The sequence below is a fragment of the Phyllopteryx taeniolatus genome, chromosome 15, assembly GCF_024500385.1.
Source record: "Phyllopteryx taeniolatus isolate TA_2022b chromosome 15, UOR_Ptae_1.2, whole genome shotgun sequence".
In the NCBI taxonomy this organism is placed as follows: domain Eukaryota; kingdom Metazoa; phylum Chordata; class Actinopteri; order Syngnathiformes; family Syngnathidae; genus Phyllopteryx; species Phyllopteryx taeniolatus.
Window position 1 is genome coordinate 22,895,884 of NC_084516.1, and position 22,839 is coordinate 22,918,722.

At 41.8% G+C, this 22,839-nt stretch overlaps 2 protein-coding genes across 2 annotated transcripts in view; both read left to right on the forward strand.

Moving 5' to 3' along the window:
* slc12a2 (solute carrier family 12 member 2) overlaps positions 1-2,977 on the forward strand; it is a 129,198-nt gene extending 126,221 nt beyond the window's left edge. The window contains 2 exon segments of the mRNA XM_061748037.1: positions 361-428; positions 1,296-2,977. Coding sequence (XP_061604021.1) covers positions 361-428; positions 1,296-1,431 — 204 coding nt within the window. The 3' untranslated portion in view covers positions 1,432-2,977.
* A 4,658-nt stretch (positions 2,978-7,635) lies between these two features.
* On the forward strand, positions 7,636-19,300 carry psmb7 (proteasome 20S subunit beta 7). The gene is made up of 8 exons (XM_061800362.1): positions 7,636-7,790; positions 9,256-9,349; positions 10,031-10,128; positions 12,694-12,834; positions 12,960-13,075; positions 16,384-16,442; positions 16,537-16,688; positions 19,117-19,300. The coding sequence occupies exons 1-8, from the start codon at positions 7,729-7,731 to the stop codon at positions 19,226-19,228; spliced, it is 834 nt and encodes a 277-aa protein (XP_061656346.1). The 5' UTR covers positions 7,636-7,728; the 3' UTR covers positions 19,229-19,300.
* Positions 19,301-22,839: the final 3,539 nt, after the last annotated feature.

Consider the following 22,839-nt stretch of genomic DNA (forward strand, 5'->3'; position numbering starts at 1 on the left):
ACATTTGGACAAGCCAGTTAAATACTGGGAGAATATACTCTGTTCTGATGAGAGCAAAATTGAACTCTTTGGATGCCATAATGCACACCACGTATTTGTTTTTTTATGATCAATCTTTGAGGATTTTTTTGTGTCTACTTTTTCAGCAAGCAATCTCATATTATAAGAATCTTGTCAAGTCAAATTATACTAGTTCCATTGGCAGTTTTTCTTTTCACTTGTTTTAAGGTAATTTGGTGGGTGGACTGGTTGACAGTGAGCTATGTCTAAATTCTGCAATTCTCTTTGCACTTAAGTTTGTTTTGGAAAATTGATTTAATGAGCTTGAGCAAACGTATTTGATATGCTTTGTTTTTCCAGACTAATCGTCAGATCAGACTCAACGAGCTACTGAAGGAGCACTCCGACACAGCCAACCTTATTGTCATGTAAGCCGCTTTTTGATCTCTCTGCTTGTATGGTGAGTCGTGTTGAATTGTGTATGGGTAGATTAGAACTGAAATCCTAAGAGGCTAATGCGTCAATCAAAATTGGTGATGGGTCATTTTCATATCATTTGATCAATAACAGTGAAACAGCCACGCTTAGTCCTATTTTAAAGAAGTTATTGTAATTAAGTAATTAAGTTACTTATAGTAAAGGCAATCCTTATTGACAGAGCAAAAAAGTGGTGGCCCTCTAAAATAGCAAACTCAAGCATTCTTGAGTGAGCGGGGATAAGCCAACTACTTAGCGTTTTCGGGGTTGGTCTCCACCCCCCACCACCCAAAAAAAACAAAAATAAAAATTTATATATTTTAGATTGGGGGGGGGGGGGGATCTGCAGGGAGGTGAATCCGCGGGTACCAAAGCACGAGTATGCAGAGGTTACACTTTACTGTATATCCCAAAATTTTAAAATTAGCATCTTCAGAAAACATGTTGCAAATCATGCAACATTATTTTGGACACCTAATGGTACAGACATTTTGGCATTATAAGCTTTAAAAATCTTACTTTATAAAAAAAAACAACTTTATAAACAAATAGGGACCTCTTGATGGATAATAACTGTCGATGATGCAAATACTCACATCAGTAAAATGAATTGCTTTTCAATAGGAAATTCAGTGGCCCATGTCTTTATTTGTTCTTTTATTGATCAAATTATATGAAAAACACCCCGATCCTTACAAATATAGAGATATTCAAATGTTTTTTTTTTTGTTTGTTTTTTTTGGGTTTTTTTTTTTTAATAGCACATGGCACAGGGGTTTTCCAAATGAACGTGAATGTATCTTTTTTGTCTTCTTCAGGAGCCTGCCATTGGCCAGGAAGGGTGCAGTGTCAAGTGCTCTGTACATGGCCTGGCTGGAGGTGTTGTCGAAGGACCTGCCGCCCATCCTTCTGGTGCGCGGCAACCACCAGAGTGTCCTAACCTTCTATTCTTAAAAAAAAAAAACTAGAAACAAGTCTCACATCCATCGAATGTGTCTGTTAGCAGACCACTATATACTGTAAGTGTGTGTATATATATATATATATATATATATATATATATATATATATATATATATCCAAACGCAACTATAAACTGTGCACGTATGTTTTTAAGAAATTACCTAAGAAAAAATAAATAAAAGTCACGTATTCAATGCAGATCGGATTGAGATGAGGACAAAATACGGATAATTCAATTGATGTGGGTGTAGCGTGCTTTTTTTCAAATGTACCTGCGCTCTTCTTCTCTTTTTTTGTTTTGTTCAGGAAATGTCATGTATCTCCAATCGGACTCTCACCTGGAAATGTCGGTTTCTCAAAAAAACGGTTTAATAATGTCAAACTTTGAAAAGAGTTTTTGCACCATCTTTCACCTTGTTGTGACATGGAACGGTCACGCTCATTACATTTACTGGAGCCGTTTAAATGTTTGTGAAGCCTCAATAATCAACTTGCTGCTTTCCTTCAATATTTGGAGAGAAGCATCTAGAATGCTTTGCAACACCTTTTTTAAAGCCTTATGGATGTGCCTTCCAGTCGAATCAGATATTAATCTCTAGTTAGATAACAATATTGTAATATTGGGTAATAGTAAGTTTGAACATTTTTTTTTTTTGATTCCTTAGTGGAGTGAATTGCATGCGTTAATTGAAGGTGTCCCTTTAATAGTATAATAACTTTCGACCCGTTCTTCCCCCTTTGTTGTTTTGGGCTGTTGTGTTTTTCTTGCCATTAACTTTCGAGTCTTCCTTTTTAAAGATGTTAATATTTCTAATGCCTCAACTACTCTGCAACAGACACCATTTGCTTTCAGGCAAAGTGCCTAAAGCATATACGGATTGGTCTGGAATTCAAGATTTTATTTGTGGATGTAGGTTTCCATTAGCTACTGTATGTCATGTTAAAAAAAAAAACAATAGTAGCTGTCGTAGCTCATGTAGCTGCACGTTAACTAAATGGTTTCATTCAACAAATGTATCTTATCTCGCATTGTTCTTCCCCAGGACACGAACGCCACTCTCCAACAAGCTCGTAAACTTTGCCTTAATACCAGAACGAACGAGTCAGGTTTTGGTACGCCATACTGGATAGGTCACATCCTTGTTTTCAATATTTTTCAATACCACATCTATGTATATGTATCTAAGTAATCACCGTCCACCCTTATAGGTCTCTTATATCTCTAAATGTAGCCCAGCTCTGCTAGTAGCTGGTTCTGTGGGTACTCCATATATAACACATCCAGCATTAGTGCCACAGTACACTTTAGATTTACTCAAGTACTCAGGCCCCTCACCCTGCCTTTATTACCTTGTTTTCCATCAGGATGTATGATGAACTGCTGTTCTTATCTAAAAGTGACCTTGTTACGAACTTGGAAGGCATGCAGTTCTGAATAATGTGACATTAGAATGAGTCAGTTCTGAGTAAACGTTATACCTCTATGCATTTCAGTTGGTGTCACACATGTAATAAAAGTCCATCTCTCAATTTGAAAGGGTCCGCTCGCTTCACTTCATTTCAAGAGTTACTTGTTAGATCAAGGCAGGGGTCAGCAACCTTTTTCAAACTGCAAGCTACTACTTGGCTACCGATTAATGGGAAGGGCTACCAGTTTGATTCACATTCCATCCATCCATTTCCTGAGCCGCTTCTCCTCACTAGCGTGCTGGAGCCTATCCCGGCTATCTTAGGGCGAGAGGCGGGGTACACCCTGAACTGGTCGCCAGCCAATCGCGGGCCACATAGAAACAAACAACCATTCGCACTCACATTCACAACCTACGGGCAATTTCCAGTCTTCGATCAAGCGACCGCGCGTGTTTTTGCGATGTGGGAGGAAACCGGAGTGCCCACATATAATATACTGACTGTAAAATAGATTTTATTGAACCACAAATGCATGGCGCAACTGTCAAGGACGAAGCCAGTGAGACAAGTAAGAATAAGGGAAAGAGTGTGGATATTTTGAGAGGCTTTTTAAAATGTACCGTATTTTCACGACCATAAGGCACACCGTATTAAAAGGCGCAGTCGCAGTTACGGGGTCTATTTCTATATTTAACATATACATAAGGTGCGACCGTATTATTGGGCGCAGGCATGGTAAAACCTACGCTAGCTTAAAACAGACGGGAGCCTGCATGCACGTCAGAAAATCAATAATATGTGGCCCGGCAGTACAAAATACACACGCAATTTTATATTTCACCACAGGATGGCAGTAAACTCATGGCCGAACTCTCGCTGGGCCGTTTTGCGCCCATTTCTAAAATGGCAACTGCAAGTAAGAAAAGGAAAGTTGATAGCGAGGGCCGCCGTTTCCAGGACAAATGGAAGTCTGAATATTTTTTCACTGAATTTAGAAACAACTGCATCTGCCTAATTTGCCAAGAGACAGTGGCTGTGTTCAAGGAGATCAATATAAAGAGGCACTACCAGATGAAACATGCTAATCATGACAAGCTAACTGGGAACGAACGCAGTGGAAAATTGAAGCAACTGGAAGCTGGTTTAACGGCACAGCGACTATTACGGATGGCGCACCTGCCATGGTTGGCGAGCGCAGTGGATTATCAACCCTAGTGTGTAACAGAGTAAGCGAAGAAGGAGGTAAAGCTATAAAACTCCATTGTATTATTCACCAACAAGTTCTAGGTGCCAAACATCTGAAATATGATCACGTTACGAAACCGGTGATAAAGGCTACGAATTACAAAGAAACATTTCTACTGGATATCCACGCTGAATACGGAGATGTTGTGTATCACACCGATGTAAGATGGCTCAGTCGGGGGGTCTGCACTGCAGCGTTTCGACTCACTCAAAGAGGAAATTGGACAATTCTTGGCAAAAAAAGGGACAACCGATGCCAGAACGAACCGATCCTGTTTGGCTGTCTGATTTTGGATTTTTAGTTGACATCTGAACGCTCCGGACGCGAGCCTTCAGGGGCAAAATGCATTGATAAGCCAACTGTATTCACATATTAAAGCCTTTCGGACCAAGTTGCTACTTTTCCAAACCCACCTGTCACAAACGCAGCCCAATACCACACGTTTCCAATCTCTGCAAGAAATAATGACCTCGTTTTCCAAACGAGGAGGTATGCCGCAAACATCTCATCTCTGACTGAGGAGTTTCAACAGCGTTTCAGGGATTTTGCAACTATTGAAAAGGAGATCACGCTCTTTTCTTCTCCCGTTTCCGTGGATCTCGGTGACGTTCCAGCCCACCTGCAGTTGGAGCTCACTGAGCTGCAGTGGGACACGGAGTGTCGCATCCGGTACCAACAACTCCCTCTTGTCAACTTTTACCAGCAGCTGGATAAAGACTGGTTCCAAGAGATTCGTACGTTTGCTAAGAAAATCTTGAGCTTGTTTGGCTCGACATACTTGTGCGAGAAGACATTCTCAGTCATGAACATGAATAAGAACCGCGTGAGGACAAGACTAAGTGACTCCCACCTGCGTGACATCTTGCGCATTAAAGAAGCCAGACCTGCCCCATTTACTGCAGTCGAGATCTCAGTATCACCCTTCACATTAATGCAAACGGGACGGTGACACGTAGAAAAAAAACAAAACATTCTCCTCGTCCATCCAGCCCTTTTGATTGGCCTTAACGATGACTTCGGCTTGAAACTTTTCTTTCGGCAGCGTCTTCCTCTTAAAAATCACCATAGGTGGCAGTTTCTGTCCATTACCGTGGCAACCAAGCACAACCGTAAAAGCCGACTTCTCGTGGCCCATTGGTGCGTGTCGCTACCGTGCCGGTCCCCTTCTTCTCTCCAGTGCGGTTCGCCGGGATGTCGAAAGTGAGCGGCACCTCGTCCATGTTGGTGATGTGGTTGGGCCGGATGTGTTTGTCGGCAATCTTTTTACTGCAGTCGGAGCGGAAGATGGCCAGCATTTCCTTGTAATCCGAAAGTGTAAAGTTGCTGCGCTACCGGTAGTCCTTGCCCGGATGGATAAATGGCGGCGTTTCATAAAACGAAAGCACCATGATGGTGTTATTGCCCTCAGTCGAATGGTGACTGTGGAGACGCTTCTCCCGGCTGTTCTTTGCTCATTAATTCATTCCAATCATGCAATTTAACAGCTCATGGTCTTGAAATAAGTTAATTAAGAACATATGATTTTGACAATTCAAATATTTTAAAAGATTACTGGATATCTTAATTTCCCCCCCCCCCCCCCCCTGAACAATTGTTACAAAGGTTGAATTTCCATGTGTGGTCATTTTATTTGAGACTACTTCATCCTCAAAGAGGCATAGTTTTCATATTGGTCTACATGCAATATATAAGTAATGGTCTGGTGTTTGTAAATTGTAAGTGTATTAACTTAAATAGTGGAAAAAATACAGAATTTTGCGCAATGCCTGCTCTTTCAATGTAGGCAACAATTACACTGGAAAATACATGGAAGTGGAATGAGGAAATGTCATTGGCTAAAGCTTGTTACGTGTTAGGTTGTGACAGGCTGATGTGTCCAAAATGTGGGCGGGCTAAAATCTGCCTGAAAATCAAATACAGGTATTTATTTTTTTGGGGGGATTTTTTTTTTTTTTCCATAATTTTCAACCTGCGGGCCGTACAAACCTCTATTGCCCGGTTCTTTTATCAATCAGAATCATTTTTATTTGCCAAGTATGTCCAAAAAACACACAAGGAATTCGTCTCCCGTAGTTGAAGCCGCTCTAGTACGACAACAGGCAGTCAATTGACAGAGAACACTTTTGACACATAGACATTGACAAAAAACAGTCACTGAGCAATAAAGGGTTGCTAGTTATCTGGTAATGCCGTTAAATTTTTTTAATTTTTATTTATTTTTTGACAATTGTGCAAAAAGATGCAGAGTCCTCTCGCACTTAGAGCGGTTCGAAAGACTGATATTGCAATAGTCCGGTGCAATGACCGTTGTGCAAAGGGCGCCGAGACTTCAAGCGATGAGTGCGATAATCTGGGACAATGTTGATTGTGCAAATGTTGCAGATACTGTAATTCCCAGGAACTTGAAGGTCTCGACGGTTGACACAAGGCAGTTGGACAGCGTGAGGGGCAGCTGTGGCGAAGGATGCCTCCTGAAGTCCACAATCATCTCTACAGTCTTGCGCGTCTTCCGCTCCAGGTTGTGTCGGCCGCACCACAGCTCCGGCTGCTCCACTTCCTGTCGATACGCAGACTCGTCACTGTCGCTGACGAGACCGATGACTGTGGTGTCATCTGCAAACTGCATCCCACTTAAAAAGATGAGAGATGCTTGTAATTTTCATCATAGGTATACCTCACATATGAGAGACAAAATGAGGGAAAAAAAACTTCCAGTTTGACGTTCTGGCAGCTTGGGGTATTGGCACGATGAAGTAAGGGCGGCAAATGGCCTCCGGGCGCTAGGTTGGAAACTACACTGTAGGACCAGTGCAAAGGTATGGCCCATATTGAGGAAATGTGGGCCACACAAAAATGGAGGGCAACCCGCAAATGGCCCCCAGGCCATAGGTTTGAGACCACTGCTGCAGGACAAGTGCAAAAGTATGGACCCATGCAAATGTTGGACAAAGGTCTGGCCGCACAAAATGGGAGGACCGGCTGCAAATGGCGCCTGGACCAGAGGTTGAACACCGCTGCTGTAAGAAGTGGAAAGCCATGTCAAAGGTTATATTGAGAAAATGCAGGCCACACAAAAATGGGGGATGGCCTGGAAATGGCCCCCAGGCCACAGGTAGGAAACCACTGCTGTTGGATGTGGGTATAGGAAAAAGGTAATGAACTCTTCGGCCTACTACACTACTGTATTTATTGTTGGTGATTATGGTGGAACTTTTAAGTCCTGTGAATGTTACATTTAAAAGGCCGGAGATCATTAGTAGAAGAACATTCGTGTGAATGCTCTGATGGAAGGCAGGGCTCATGAAAAGTAAAGAAGAACATTGACAAGAGTCCCAAAGGAAAATAAACTTTCAGCATTGTGAATCTTCTTGGTACTGCAGCAACCACCAAAATTCATATGTAGGTATGTATTTCAAATAAACAAGATTAATTAGTATATCGGTTTGGCCAAATGTTTTATTTAATTTCATTTATTATTATTATTATTATTATTATTACTAAGTTTTATTTCGTGCCTTTCTCCTGTTGCACATTGTAGTCCGGTAGGTGGCGGTAGTTGACTTTAAACGCTTGGTTTGTCAACCGCCAAACAAACCAAAAGTAAAAGAAGAGGAAGCATTGCTAACAACAAGATGGCGGCGTCGAAAGTAATGTTATCAAGCCTTGGTGGATTCACTTTTGAGAACTGCAAAAGGTAACCGCTTTTCGCTGAGAAGCGACTTCTCGTCATCAATAATGGCAGACTACGGAAACACTTAGTCCCTGTGTGGCCTTTCCCATCATATCTACTCGCGGTAATGGTCTAGTTTTCGATGGAATGACTCAGGTCTTTCATGCGCATTAAGTGCCAGTGCTAAATATGCTAGCAACAAAGAACGTTATTTGGTTCGCTTTTTTAAATATACCAACAAGACATATTTCGTGTACATCGGGGTTGTTCATGGAATCAGCCAACCAGAAACATGACTGAACGGCAAACGTCAAGATTCTTGTCTGAAAAGCTAATGATAGCAGAATCATGGAACTACGACAAGACTGTTTCTTTTACATATGTTTTTATATATTTTTTTTCATTTTCAGATACAGCAGCCGTTTCAAATCTTATACGGAAATGGTACTCGGGTTGTCCTCGGTGGCTTTTTAAGACATTACTGCGGTAGGGCCAGCATCCACCCGTAAGCCAGTTTCTGTATCTATTTAAACTAAGTGCGAGGGCCAATTACTAAACAAAAGCCCCAAAAAAATAAAAATTGCCACAGTTGAAAGTTGTTGCGACTTTCGGCTTGTCCCGTTGGAGGTCGCCTAGCGTTATTTGTTTGACATTCAGGCCTGAATATTTCCCACCGATTTCAGACTTTTTCCCTCTAAAGACTAAAGACTCTGAGCCCACTATGTGTTATGAATAGCTTAATTATAATTCTGTTTAATTCACTTCTGTTCGTTTATTACATTTCAAGATTGTATTTACGACTTCGTTTAAGATAATGATTTTACGACACGGTCCAACTCACGTAAACAACTCGCGTGTTTACGGTAGCACCGAAAAATCACTGCAGTCAAGCCATCTTCCACAGTTCTGGGGGTCACTACACCACCCCAGGTCTCCAACAAAAGAAGTCCCACCCAAATCTGATGTGGCATTTCAAAATAAAAGTCCCCTGAAATATGCATATTTCACTGTCACTACCACTGATTTTAAAAATGAATTTAAAAAAAAAATTATCTATGAGATATCAACACCAGTCCAGGTCTGGGGGACACTAGCTTTTGGATTTAAATGTACTGTGCACACGGCGACGCGGAGTTAATGTCTTTTGCGGAGCCGATCGTCATTGATCGGATCTGCGAATTATGACATTAAAGCCGATTAGCCGTTCAGCATAAAATGCTAAATATCGGCCGACACCGATCAGCCCGATCAAATCGGTTTAAAGTTTTATTTATATATATATATATATATATATATATATATATATATATATATAACTTAAAATAATTATACTTAATACAATAATTAATAAATTTAGGAAGTTTCAATATTTCTAATCTGATATCTGAATAATAATTAATCCTCAATTAATTTTATAAAATTAAGCACTAATGTACATTTCGAATTGAATTTCTTGTGCTTTAAGTGAATAATTATTATTTTTTTGTAGAAACGTATTTCTGGAGGAAAAAGCGAATGAAGTTGGCTGTAATTTGCCTGCTGCTCGTAAAACTGGAACTACTATTTGTGGTGTTGTGTACAAGGTGAGTGGAAAAATGACTAAAAACCATTGTACCGTGTCATGAAAAAGCATTTGCTCCCATCTCAAATTCTCTTTTTTTTTTTTGCATAGTTTTCGCCACTTAAATTTTTAAGATAATCAAACAAATGTAAATATCAGACAATTAATCCAAGTAAACATAAAATGCAGTTTTTAAATGGTGATTTTATTTATGAACTATTCAAAGCTACCAGGTTGTGTGAAAAAGTAATTGCCTCCTAAACCTAATGGTTGGTTGGGCGTTTTCTATAATTACCTTTTTATATCTTTGTGGAAATATTTTGGCCACTCTTCCTGGCGGAATTGTTTTAATTCAGTAACTGTAGAGTTTTCGAGCACGGACAGCCTTTTTATGCCTTCTGTTACAGTTTTTTGAGATCTTTTGGCTGACTTCATTGCGTGAGACAGGTTCTATTTCAGTGATTTCTTGATTGAACAGGTCTGGAGGTAATTAGGCTTCCTACCTTAAAAAGCCGTACCTCAAATTTGTTTTGGTCTCGCACACAAAAAAAGAGATGAGTGAGCCAAACAAATACTCCAGGTTCTCCTCTTGGAACAAGACACAAAAGTTATGTGCACTCCAGTTTTTGCTTCATGCATACCCCCCACCCCCACCACTGTAAATTTAAGATGGTTTCACTAAATGTTGTCATTGTCTGTTAAGGATGGTGTTGTCCTTGGAGCTGACACCAGAGCTACTGAGGGCATGGTAGTGGCTGACAAGAACTGCTCCAAGATACACTACATTTCACCCAATATTTAGTAAGTGATTGTGTTTGGGCTTTAAAGGTCAGATGACAAAGATGTTATGGGGTCAGTTAAAATTCATATTTGCATTGTTTATATGTTCTGTAATACAACCCCAATTCCAATGAAGTTGGGACGTTGTGTTAAACATAAATTAAAAACAGAATACATGAATTCATTCATTTTCTTCCACTTATCCGAGGTCGGGTCGGTGGGCAATAGCCCAGACTTCCCTCTCCCCAGCCACTTCCTCCAGCTCTTCCGAGGGGACCCCGAGACGTTCCCAGGCAAGCCGAGAGATGTAGTCTCTCCAGCGTGTCCTGGATCGTCCCTGGGTCTCCTCACGGTGGGACGTGCCCAGAACACCTCACGAGGGAGGCGTCCAGGAGGCATCCTAAACAGATGCCCGAGCTACCTCATCTGGCTTCTCTCAATGTAGAAGAGCAGCAGCTCTGCTCTGAGTGCCTCCCGGATGACCGAGCTTCTCACCCTATCTCTAAGGGAGAGCCCGGACACCCTACGGAGGAAATACATTTCGGCCGCTTGTATCCGGGATCTTCTTCTTTCGGTCACGACCCACAGCTCGTGACCATAGGTGAGGGTAGGAACGTAGATCGACCGGTAAATCGAGAGCTTCGCCTTAGCTCCTTCTTTACCACAACAGATTGATACAAAGTCCGCATCACTGCAGACACTGCACTGATCCACCTGTCCATCTCCCGTTCAATTCTTCCCTCACTCGTGAACAAGACCCCAAGATATTTGAGCTCCTCCACTTGGGGCAGGATCTCATCCCCGACCTGGAGAGGGCACTCCACCCTAATTTTAATCCCCACCGCTTCACACTCGGCTGCGAACTGCTCCAATGAGAGTTTGAGATCACGGCTTGATGAAGCCAACAGAACCACATCATCTGCAAAAAGCAGAGATGCAATACTGAGGCCACCAAACCGGACCCCCTCTACGCCTCGGCTGCACCTTGAAATTCTGTCCGTGAATGTTATGAACAGAATCTGTGACAAAGGGCAACCTTGGCGCAGTCCAACCCTCACCGGAAGCGAGTCCGACTTACTGCCAGCAATGCGGACCAAACTCTGACACCGGTCGTACAGGCCATATCAGGAGGTTCGGTACCTCATACTCCCGAAGCACTCCCCACAGGACTCCCCACAGGACTCCCCGAGGGACAAAACACATGTAGACTGGTTGAGCGAACTCCCATGCACCCTCGAGGACCCTGCAGAGGGTGAAGAGCTGGTCCACTGTTCCACGGCCAGGCCGAAGACCACACTGCTCATCCTGAATCTGAGATTCGGCTTCCCGACGGGCTCTCCTCTCCAGCACCTGAATAGACCTTACCAGGGAAGCTGAGGAGTGTGATTCCCCCTGTAGTTTGGGCACACCCGCCGATCCCCCTTCTTAAAAAGGGAGACCACCACCCCCAGTGGAACCTGACAGTGACGACGACAAGCAGCCAAGTAGGAGCTGTACAACAGAAGAGAGTGTCCACTGGCTCGATGTGACGGTATTTTTATACACTCATGGCTTGAAATATTGGCACCCCAGGGGTGCTATGCGTACGTATTATAGAGTCATATGTTTCTGTGACATGGCACAAGCTTTTACATAGGAGGCAGTATTCCTATATATAGTGTGCCCCTCGCTCGAGTTGCGTTATAACACGCTGCACACAAAGTCTTTGCCGTCTCTGTTGGCTTGTCATATAGGCAAAAGTACAGACGACAGTACTGAAAAGTACTGTGTGGGTCTTTTTTTCCCTACTTCCCAGTGCATAGTAACCATAATGGAGTCGTAGGTATATACAAGGAAATGCTCACCTCTTGTCTGCGCCGCTTCGCTGGTGCATCGTGGCGGCTGCGAGATTTAGTTCTCTTGCTGGCGGTGAAGGTCCCAATGGCCGTTGGAAAAATAGTTGGCACCGCAGCCGGTTTCACCCTCTGCCTAACTACACCTGTGTATCCAATGCGTTCTCAAAACACGCCAGTTCGAAATGATCGGCACAGAGTTTGGAATGCTTGCTAGGCACCCATAGCTGACCACGTTTCTTCCCCTGTCGAGCGACTTTCACTATCCACTGGTCACGTATTCTTTCTTCGCTTGGAAAGCCAAAAAAAACATCTTGCCGCTGCCTGAACCATTTGTACAACCAAATGCCACACGATAAACCATCGTGACGTCGTTAAATTATACGACGACAAATATACTAGGACGGGAACAACAGCATGGAACAATAGCACACGACGCCGAATGAACAGGATGTTTGGCTTGTGTGATGTCACAGCGCCGGAAAGAGACGACGACAGGAAGGCGCGGGATACAAAAAGAAGGCGGCGCATTCTGCATCATATTTATCGGTTTAACTGCTGTATATCTGCCATGTAATCACTTGGAAATGGAAGATGTGGTTTGTAAAGGGGTTCTAGAGTTATCAAGAAATCTTTTAAATTGTTGTCCTCTGACCTTTAAGAAACTGTAGATTGAATCTCAAATATTTTTTCCTTTCTTGATCTGTTACATCTATTATGAAGTGTCAACCTGTTGTGTAACTTTATTATGCAGCTGTTGTGGAGCGGGAACGGCTGCAGACACAGAAATGACCACTCAGATCATCTCCTCCAATCTGGAGCTACACGCCCTCTCCACGGGCAGACTACCACGTGTGGCCACTGCTAACCGCATGTTCAAGCAAATGCTTTTCAGGTACACTCCATGGGCTATATCAATATACAATATACTCAACTCTGGTTTTAATTGAGACCGACGAATGATACAAATTTATGTAAACGGATGTTTGTTTGTTTTTTAAATCCTTTTTTTAAATTCAGGTATCAGGGCTACATTGGTGCCGCTCTGGTTCTTGGTGGAGTGGACTGTAACGGTCCTCATCTTTACAGCATCTACCCTCATGGCTCTACGGACATGCTTCCATATGTCACTATGGGTCAGTTTTAACAACCACAACAGAAACATGAATTTGTCCCTTTTTCAGATGCTTATCCTATTTCACTGGCTATTTGTTAAATTGTGCCAAAATCAAATATTTTTAGGAAATAGAACTTATCCCGTATCAAGCACATGTTTGTAAATGGGGGCCGATCACATAATTTGTAGCTGATCAGTATTGGGTGGAAAAGATTAGGTTTTTAAATGTTCTTCATTTTTAAAGGTCTCCATAGCATGACTCGCTAACATGTACTTAGTATAAGTGTCAATTTCATTTAAAAAAAAAAAAAAAAAAACTCCTTGGTTTTGTCATAAGTGTTCAGAAAGGTGTGCGGTGGGAGTGGCTATGCAGTATCTAAAAAGCCCCTCTGACAGCTACTTCTGTTTGACCCAGTTTTGTAGCCGCTTTGTCCATATTTGGCTAAGACCGCCCCCTTTCTTCTGATTGGCTGCCTCCGTGTAGGAGACCCACTTGTGAGAGCACTCGTTTATGTTGCAAGCACTGGCTCGAAGTGCACTGTTGAGTGGAAAAAAGAAGAAAATTGTCATTTTATTTGCCTTATTTGCGTAGTATGCTAATACCATGTTGGGTTTGCTGTTTTAAATATTGACTCTGAGGAGTGTTATTCAAAGGCATTTCTTAAAATGTTGCGCTACTCTGTAGCTTCTTTAGTTTTCAGTACAGTTGCTTTAAAACTGGCTATTTTAAAAAGTTTAAAAACAATATAAAAATATGTGATAATAATCGAGATTGGCTGGTATACAAAAAATCTTTTTTTTTTTTTTTGCCATATTGATGAACACCTACAACTGAGACAAACTCTAAAGTTGTGTTAGTGGTTATATTCTTGGATAATTTAGCCCAGTCCTTCTTAGCAGTCGAAAACTTCCTTTCCTCTCTGTTTTGGGGAAGCTCAATGTCCTAATACCTCTTTAATAAAATCCCACTACACCCTACCTAAATCAGTGAGCACACAACTATCATCAGCCATGCAGCCACTAGGTGGTGCACAAACACAAGAAATAAAGAACAGCTCGAACTCAAACACATGAACGTTCAGAATTGTAGAATCCATTTTTATTTTGTATTTTATTAATCTTATTGTAGTTGATTTGGTATTGTTTAATGCCACACTTTCAACACCCCAGTCGTCTTCACTGGCCGCCATTATTACAACACGTAGTGCGTCTGCAAGAAATGCCTGTGTGGAAAACATGGACAGTGGCGCAAATATGGTTCAGATGGAGGTTCAAGGCAGAAATTTTCTCGACTTATTTTTGTAGTCGACTTATTCGAGTCGGGTTATTCCTTTTTTAAATGAGCTGCCCGTCTACCGCAGCTCATCGTGGAGAGGGTGTGAGAGAGTTGTCCAAGATGATGTCCTTCGTCCTTCTCTCAGCCAAAGTGTAAAGTTGTCCAGCTGTTGACAACCACAGACAGAGGGCGTCTTCCTAACCACTTTATTGAGCCTGCCACCACACCACAGCAAAGAGTGCAGTGCGCTGGCCACCACAGACTGGTACAAGATCCTTTAGACCAGTTACAGACATACAGTGGGCACGGAAAGTATTCAGGCCCCTGAGATTTTTCACTCTTTGTTATATTGCAGCCATTTGCTAAAACCATTTAGGATCATTTTTTCCCTACCCCATATTGACAGACAAAAACAATTGTTGAAATTTTTGCAGATTAAAAAAGAAAAACTGAACTATCACACAGCCATAAGTATTCAGACCCTTGGCTGTGACACTCATATATTTAACTCGGGTGCTGTCCATTTCTTCTGATCATCCTTGAGATGGTTCTACACTTTTATTGGAGTGCAGCTGTGTTTGATTATACTGATCGCACGTGATTAGGAACGCCACACACCTGTCTATATAAGACCTTACAGCTCACAGTGCATGTCAGCGCAAATGAGAATCATGAGGTCAAAGGAACTGCCTGAAGAGCTCAGATAATTGTGGCAAGGCACAGATCTGGCCAAGGTTACAAAAAGATTTCTGCTGCACTTAAGGTTCCTATGAGCACAGTGGTCTCCATAATCATTAAATGGAAAAAGATTGGGACGACCAGAACCCTTCCTAAAGCTGGCCGATCGGCCAAACACCGGAAGGACTCCAATATGGTGAGAGATAAGATTCTCTGGTCTGATGAGACCGAGATAACTGTTTGGCCTTAATTATAAGCGGTATACGTGGAGAAAACCAGGCACTGCTCATCACCTGTCCAATACAGTCCCAACAGTGAAGCGTGGTGGTGGGAGGATCATGCTGTGGGGTGTTTTTCAGCGGCAGGGACAGCACAACCGGTTGCAATCGAAGGAAAGATGAATGCGGCCAAGTACAGGGATATCCTGGACGAAAACCTCCTCCAGAGTGCTCAAGACCTCAGACTGGGCCGAAGGTTAACCTTCCAGCAAGACGATAAGCACACAGTTAAAATAACGAAGTGGCTTCAGAACAACTCCGTGACTGTTCTTGAAAGGCCTAGCCAGAGCCCTGACTTAAACCCAATTGAGCATCACTGGAGTGACCTGAAAATGGCTGTTCACCAACGTTCACCATCCTACCTGACAGAACTGGAGAGGATCCCCAAATGCAGGTGTGAAAAACTGCATCATTCCCAAAAAGACTCATGGCTGTATTAGCTCAAAAGGACGCTTCTACTAAATACTGAGCAAAGGGTGTGAATACTTATGGCTGTGTGATATTAGTTTTTCTTTTTTAATAAATCTGCAAAAATGTCAACAATTCCGTTTTTTTTTTCTGTCAATATGGGGTGCTGTGTGTACATTAATGAGGGACAAAAATGTACTTCAATTATTTTAGCAAATGGATGCAATATAATAACAGAGTGAAAAATTGAAGGGGGTCTGAATGCTTTCCGTACCCACCGTAGATTGAGATGAGTCTCCCCCGGAGGAACTGTCTGCTCTGTCCCGTAAACAGTTGTCTATAATATGGCTGTAGTGTGGCTACAAAAGGGGCAAGGCACAATATTTAAAATTCGCACAAAAACTCGTGACCACCCAATGTGGAAATAAAATAAACATTTCACCATCATGAACAACAAGCGGGCTGTGCAAGGTGAAGTGTAGCAGCTGGTGACCGGCAACCCAAGAGCATTTTGTTCACTAATATTAAATCTTGAAAATTGCAATTACTCTGAAAGGCCAATGTGCAGTATTTCTATAACGTCGTCGTTTTTGTAATATTTCCTCAAAATATTGTTGTATCATTTTAATGTTCTATGCCATTCAAACCCTCTCATCTAGTTAAACAGCATATTTTTATTTTTTCAAGGATCTGGATCCCTGGCTGCAATGGCAGTGTTTGAAGACCGATACAAACCTGGCATGGAAGTAAGGCAATCAAACAAATGTTGATTACACCAATCAAAACTAGCAAATGTACTTTTTATGTGTATATTATTGATCAACTGCATTTATTAAATAGGAAGAGGATGCCAAGTTGCTCGTGCGTGATGCCATCGCTGCAGGAATATTCAATGATCTCGGTTCTGGCAGTAACATAGATCTATGTGTGATTACCAACGAGAAGGTGAACTACATCCGACCCCATGATGAAGCCAACAAGAAAGGTTCCAGGTCAGAACAGAATCATTTTAGCTGTAGTTTTGTGCCTTTGCTCAAGTTGGCTTACTCCCAAATGTTGGAGGGAAAACATTTCTTTAAATTGTGACGTCGTACCTCGTACTTTATACTGCAACGATACCACGGCACAAACTATAAAATAACTCGAAAAGAGTGCACAATAGCTGACATTTTCCTTTAGTTATTGATTTATTTGATTACTAAACTAAAAAATAAACTACCCGAGTTGTCTTCAAGCCACTCCTTTATTGTCTTGGCTATGTGCTTTAGTGTCGTCCTGTTGGAAGGTAAACCACCTCAGTCTGAGGTCCTGAGCACTCTGAAGCAGGTTTTTATCCAGGATCTCTCTGTACATTGCTGCGTGCGTCTTTCCCTCAATCCTTTCCTGACGAGCATCGCGCTTTTTACCACTGAAAAACATCCACAAGGGAATGTTGCACCCACCAGTGTGACCACTACGTAGGCACATGGCAAAGACAGCCTGCTAAAACACACAGTGCATCTGGAAAGTATTCACAGCGTTTCTTTTTCCACATTTGATGTTACAGCCTCATCCCAAAATGGAATTCTTTTTTTCCTCCTCAATATTTTACAGGCAACACCCCATAATGACAATGTGATTTTGTAAATGGATTTTATATTTAAAAAAAAAAAAAAAAAAAAACTTGAAGACATCACATGTACACAAGTATTCACAGCCTTTGCTCTCAATACTTTGTTGATGCAACTTTGGCAGTAATTACAGCCTCGAGTGTTTTGGAATATGATGCCACAAGCTTGGCACGCCTATCTTTGGGCAGTTTCGCCCATTCCTCTTTGCTTGCAGCACCTCTGAAGCTCCATCAGTGGAGGGGAACGTCTGTGCACAGCCATTTTCAGAGCTCTTCAGAGATGTTCGATCAGATTCACGTCTGGGTTCTGGTTGCCCCACTCGAGGACATTCACAGTTGTCCTGAACCCATTTCCTCGTTGCCTTGTCTGTGTGCTTAGGGGCGTTGTCCTGTTGAAAGGTAAACTTCCGCCCCAGTCTGCGGTCGTGAGCACTCTGGAGCAGGTTTGCATCCTGGATATCTCTGTAGATTGCTGCCTTCATCTTTCCCTCAATCCTGACTAGTCTCCCAGTTCATACCGTTGAAAAACATCTCCACAGCATGATGCTGCCACCACCATGCTTCACTGTAGGCTATGGTATTGGTCAGGTGATGAGCAGTGCCTGGTTTCCTCTAAACATGACGCTTGGCATTCACGCCAAAGAGTTGAGTCTTTGTCTCATCAGACAGGAGATTTTTGTTTCTCATGGTCTTTGGGCGAGACCCTGAACTGGTCGCCAGCCAATCGCAGGGCACATAGAAACAAACAACCATTCGCGCTCACATTCACACCTTAATTTCCGTATTTGGTGTCATTGCCTTTAAACGTTGCCTGTGGTCAAACCTTTTGTATACATTGTATATTTGCAGTAGTTTTTCTCACAATAGTTTTTTTCAAATCACACACAAATTAAGTTTTAACAGAAGGTCATTATAACATTTGCTCCTCCAGCTTTAACACTAAAGGGATTGTGCATCCAAAAAGCTAAAACCCTCTAGCAAAAACCGTGCTCCTGCACACTTCCCACCCCCCTCATTCTCACTTGAAATGTCCACATTTCATCCTTAAACCAGTTTCTGCTGAAGTTTCACAGTCTTCACTCTTTTTCTGTCCTGCAAAATATAATTGTCTTCAGGAGGCATCAGTGATAAATATGGAAATGTCGGGGGGGGGAATAAAAAATCCCAAATTTGTTTTGCACCAAATGGTTTATGCTAGTTGTGATAAGATGTTTCAAAGTTTGCTTGTTTCATTTCACATTATTACACACAACTTAATTTTAGAGCTTAATTGTTGTTAGTTTCTTCATATGTAAGGTTTGCTTGGGTTGTTCCCAACATCTGGTGACATTTTCATGTCAGTAGCACCTTTGGAAATTTATTGAGTGAGAAAAATGGTGACGTTAAATATTTTTCATTAAGCCGTTGTATACACAAAACAATTGAGGGATAGTTAGTTTTTCAATCAGTAGACAAGGATAATAGTTGAAGTCTTGCGCTGTGAAAAGGGGGGATTGGTAACAAAAAAAATCCAATGTATCAACATTGTTTATTACATATGACAATCAAAATGACAATTTTGATGCACATGATTTGCTTTGTTGGGCCAAATAAAATGTGGCAGGCCAGAGTTTTAACACGCAATAACTTAGTGTGATGGTGTCATCTAGTAATAAATAGTTGAAACGTATTGTTCTCTGAAATGTCATGAAACCCTTAATGCGCTTTTAATGTTGTACTTTAATTATTACTATAAGTTCTGTTTTTCTGTTGTATATTATTCTGTGTTGTATATTTGTTAATATGCTTCTCTTCCCCCCCCCCCCCTTTAGAACTGGTGACTACAAGTACAAAAGGGGAACCACTAGTGTCTTGACAAAGCTGGTGACGCCCTTCAACCTGGATGTGATGGAGGAAAATGTGCAAACTATGGATACTTCCTAGAATGTCAGCAGTTTTTTTGTTGTTGTTGTTGAAGCCTCTTCTTAGTATTCAATAAATTCAGCTTTATTCATATTTTTTCCCCCCTGTTGTAACAAGTGGTTTGTAATAATTATCACGCAAGTCGTCCGATGAAATGATGGCAAGGCACCACCTCGTAGCGTGGATCCATCGGTGAACTTGAAACCTGAATTCATCCAAATCAGTATTCATTACTTCTCATGATAAATGTTTGTATACAGAAATATACATAAAATCTTTCTCCTCACTGATATTAGTATGTATTAGTACGGTGTTAGCACATCTGCATCACAGTCAGGAGACATTATGATAGATGGTGGTGGCGTGAACCGACCGTGGGTTTTTTTTCTTCAGTACACACAACTTGTTTTGCAATATAATGTTACGATATGAGATGCATTGTTCCGATTTAATCTTTGTAGTTTTCATATTTGGCACAAAAGCAATGACGGAAGATTAATCCCACATTAGTTGATAACTTGCATCTCACTCGGAAATACAGTACGGGGAAAAAAAAGTATTTAGTCAACCACCAATTGTGCAAGTTCTCCCACTAAAAAAAGATGAGAGGCGTAACTGAGCAATCGGGGGAGAAGAGCCTTGGTGAGAGAAGTAAAGAAGAACTCAAAGATCCAGAGATTCAGTCGGGAGATGGGAGAAAGTCCTAGAAAGTCAATCATCACTGCAGCCCTCCACCAGTCGGGGCTTTATGGCAGAGTGGCCCGACGGAAGCCTCTCCTCAGTGCAAGACACATGAAAGCCCGCATGGAGTTTGCTAAAAAAAAAAAAAAAAAAACCTGAAGGTATCCAAGATGGTGAGAAATAAGATTCTCTGGTCTGATGAGACCAAGATAGAACTTTTTGGCCTTAATTCTAATCGGTATACAGTCCCAACAGTGAAGCATGGTGTCGGCCGCATCATGCTGTGGAGGTGTTTATCAACTGCAGGGACAGGAGATGAATGCGGCCAAGTACAGGGATATCCTGGACGAAAACCTCCAGAGTGCTCAGCACCTCAGACTGGGCCGAAGGTTCACTTTCCAACAAGACAATGACCCTAAGCACACAGCTAAAATAACAAAGTGGCTTCAGAACAACTCCCTGACTGTTGTTGAATGGCCCAGCCAGAGCCCTGACTTAAACTCAATTGAGATTTCTGAATGTATCTTGAGATTTTGAGTGAATACCTTCCATCAGCAAGGGCTTTGAAGATGAAACATGGCTGGGTCTTTCGACATGACAATGATCCCAAACACACCGCCCAGGCAACAAAAGAGTGGCTTTGTAAGAAGCATTTCAAGGTTCTGGAGTGGTCTAGATCTCAACTCCAGAGAAAATCTTCAGAGGGAGTTGAAAGTCTTGCCCAGCGACAACTCCAAAACATCACTGCTCTAGAGGAGATCTGCATGGAGGAATGGGCCAAAGTACCAGGAACCTTTGGGCGCGCGACACTATGACTTCGACTTCCGGATCGGGCGCTGTTTGATCCAATCCAATTTCAGCGCTAGTGACGGAAGTCTGGTTCACCAATCAAACGACACAAAGTCACATGACCTCACTCAACGTCTTCTATTGAGCTTCCTGGGCATAGGTATTACACTAGATAAGCCAGCCCGGTTGATTTTTCGTGCCTACGTGGCCACCATGTTGGGAAGGTCGTTGTGACCATGAAAGCAACGGCGCTCCTCGTCGTGTTTACATTTAGACGAACAAAAACAACAGCTTTCAAGTCTTGTAGTATTTGTCTGGCACTGTCTGCCCAAATGTGGACATTTCAGCCCACTTATAACTTGAGAAAACACCTTGCAGTAAATTGCAGATGTCGTTTTGGCTGTGCATACGTGCACGCGCACACACGCAGCAATATCCGAATTTGCACCTTCATTTTATTTTATTTTATTGATGTTCATGCTCTAGTTAAAATCGGAAGTTACTCACTGTTTTACTCAGTACTTGAGTAATTATTTCACTGTACTTTTTACTCTTACTCAAGTAATTTTTTGGAGGACTACTTTTTACTCTACCTGAGTCACATTATTACTACTACTCTTACTTGAGTACAATATTTGACTCCTCTACCATCCTCTATTGCTCCTCTTACGTTTAAGCAACATTTTTGCTCATCAGATCAGCCAGTGTCGCATTTGTTGCACAGGTCTTTTGTATTTTCACGTTGAGTTAAATGTATTAAGCGATGGAGCGATGTTAGGGATGATGTCACAACACAGAATTAACTAACTTCAAATTCGGCAATGGCCAATAAAAACAGAAAAATATTGTACTTAATATTTTCCTGGAGGATGCATTTGGGATTAGCCTTTGAAGTTGGTAATTGTGAAAAATGAAGTGAAACAGACAATGATTTTAGTTAGTTCTTTTCCAGAATTAGAGTGCTTAAAGAGGAGGATGCTATTCATGTGGCACAGCTTGAAGCAGTTACAATTAAAAAAATATATATATCTGCGAGGGCCCGGGGAATCCCTCCCAGACCCCTCCTAAAATTGTTCTTTTTTAGCACCATATAATTTTCAGTTTCATATAATTTAATCAAAAAAAACAGTAAAGACAGTGCTGTCAAGCGATTTAAAAAAAGTGTAATTATCTGTAATTCAGTGATCTAATAAATCTCACCCAGAAATTGCTGAGAAAAGCCCTCGACTTGAGATAGTTGAACTTAAAATGATTACATTATTGTGGCAGATCAAAATATTGATGTATACTGTCCCCCTCCAAAAGTATTGGAACTGCAAAGTCAATTCCTTTGTTTTTTGTTGTATAATGAAGTCATTTGGGTTTCAGATCAAAAGATGACTATAAGACAAAAGTTCAGAATTCCAGTTTTTATTTCATGGTATTTACGTGAGATGTGTTAACCAACTCAGGACAGCACACCTTTTGTTTGAAGCCACCCACTTCTGAGCACTCTGGAGGAGGTTTTCGTCCAGGGTATCCCTGTACTTGGCCGTATTCATCTTTCCTTCGATTGCAACCAGTCGTCCTGTCCCTGCGGCTGAAAAACACCCGCACAGCATGATGCTGCCAGCACCGTGCTTCACTGTTGGGACTGTATTGGACAGGTGATGAGCAGGGCCTGCTTTTCTCCACACATACAGCTTAGAATTAAGGCCAAAAGTTCTATCTTGTTCTCATATATATATATATATATATATATAATATATATCATCATCAGCCACTGCAGGATGAAGGACTGTTCTTCACGTTTCCAACTACTACGACATTGTGCAATTTGTTGCCAGTGTGTTTAATGATTTCATCTATCCATCTACTTTTTAGGTCTTCGCCATGATCGCTTTGTGTCCAGTGGTGTGTCCAATTGATAGTTTCTGTGGTCCACCTTTTTGTCAGCTTTTCGGGAAACGTGGCCAGCCCATTTCCATTGAAGGCTTTTTATTTCAATGATGTTGGTAACTCGCGTCTGCTGTCTTAACCAACTGCATCTTGCCGCGAATGCTTATTTTCAACATTTGGCGTTCCATGTTCCTTTGGGTTACACGTAGTCTTTGTATAGTTTTGGCATTTGTAGTCCAAGTTTCACGACCGTAAGTGAGGACTGGTAAAATACATTGATCGAA

Bases quoted from the DNA above. Each gene is read 5' to 3' on its own strand.
- psmb7 (XM_061800362.1), top strand. From the start codon at position 7,729: ATGGCGGCGTCGAAAGTAATGTTATCAAGCCTTGGTGGATTCACTTTT. The intron at 10,129-12,693 runs GTAAGTGATTGT...TTTATTATGCAG, and splicing joins TACATTTCACCCAATATTTA to CTGTTGTGGAGCGGGAACGG. The intron at 12,835-12,959 runs GTACACTCCATG...TTTTAAATTCAG, and splicing joins TTCAAGCAAATGCTTTTCAG to GTATCAGGGCTACATTGGTG.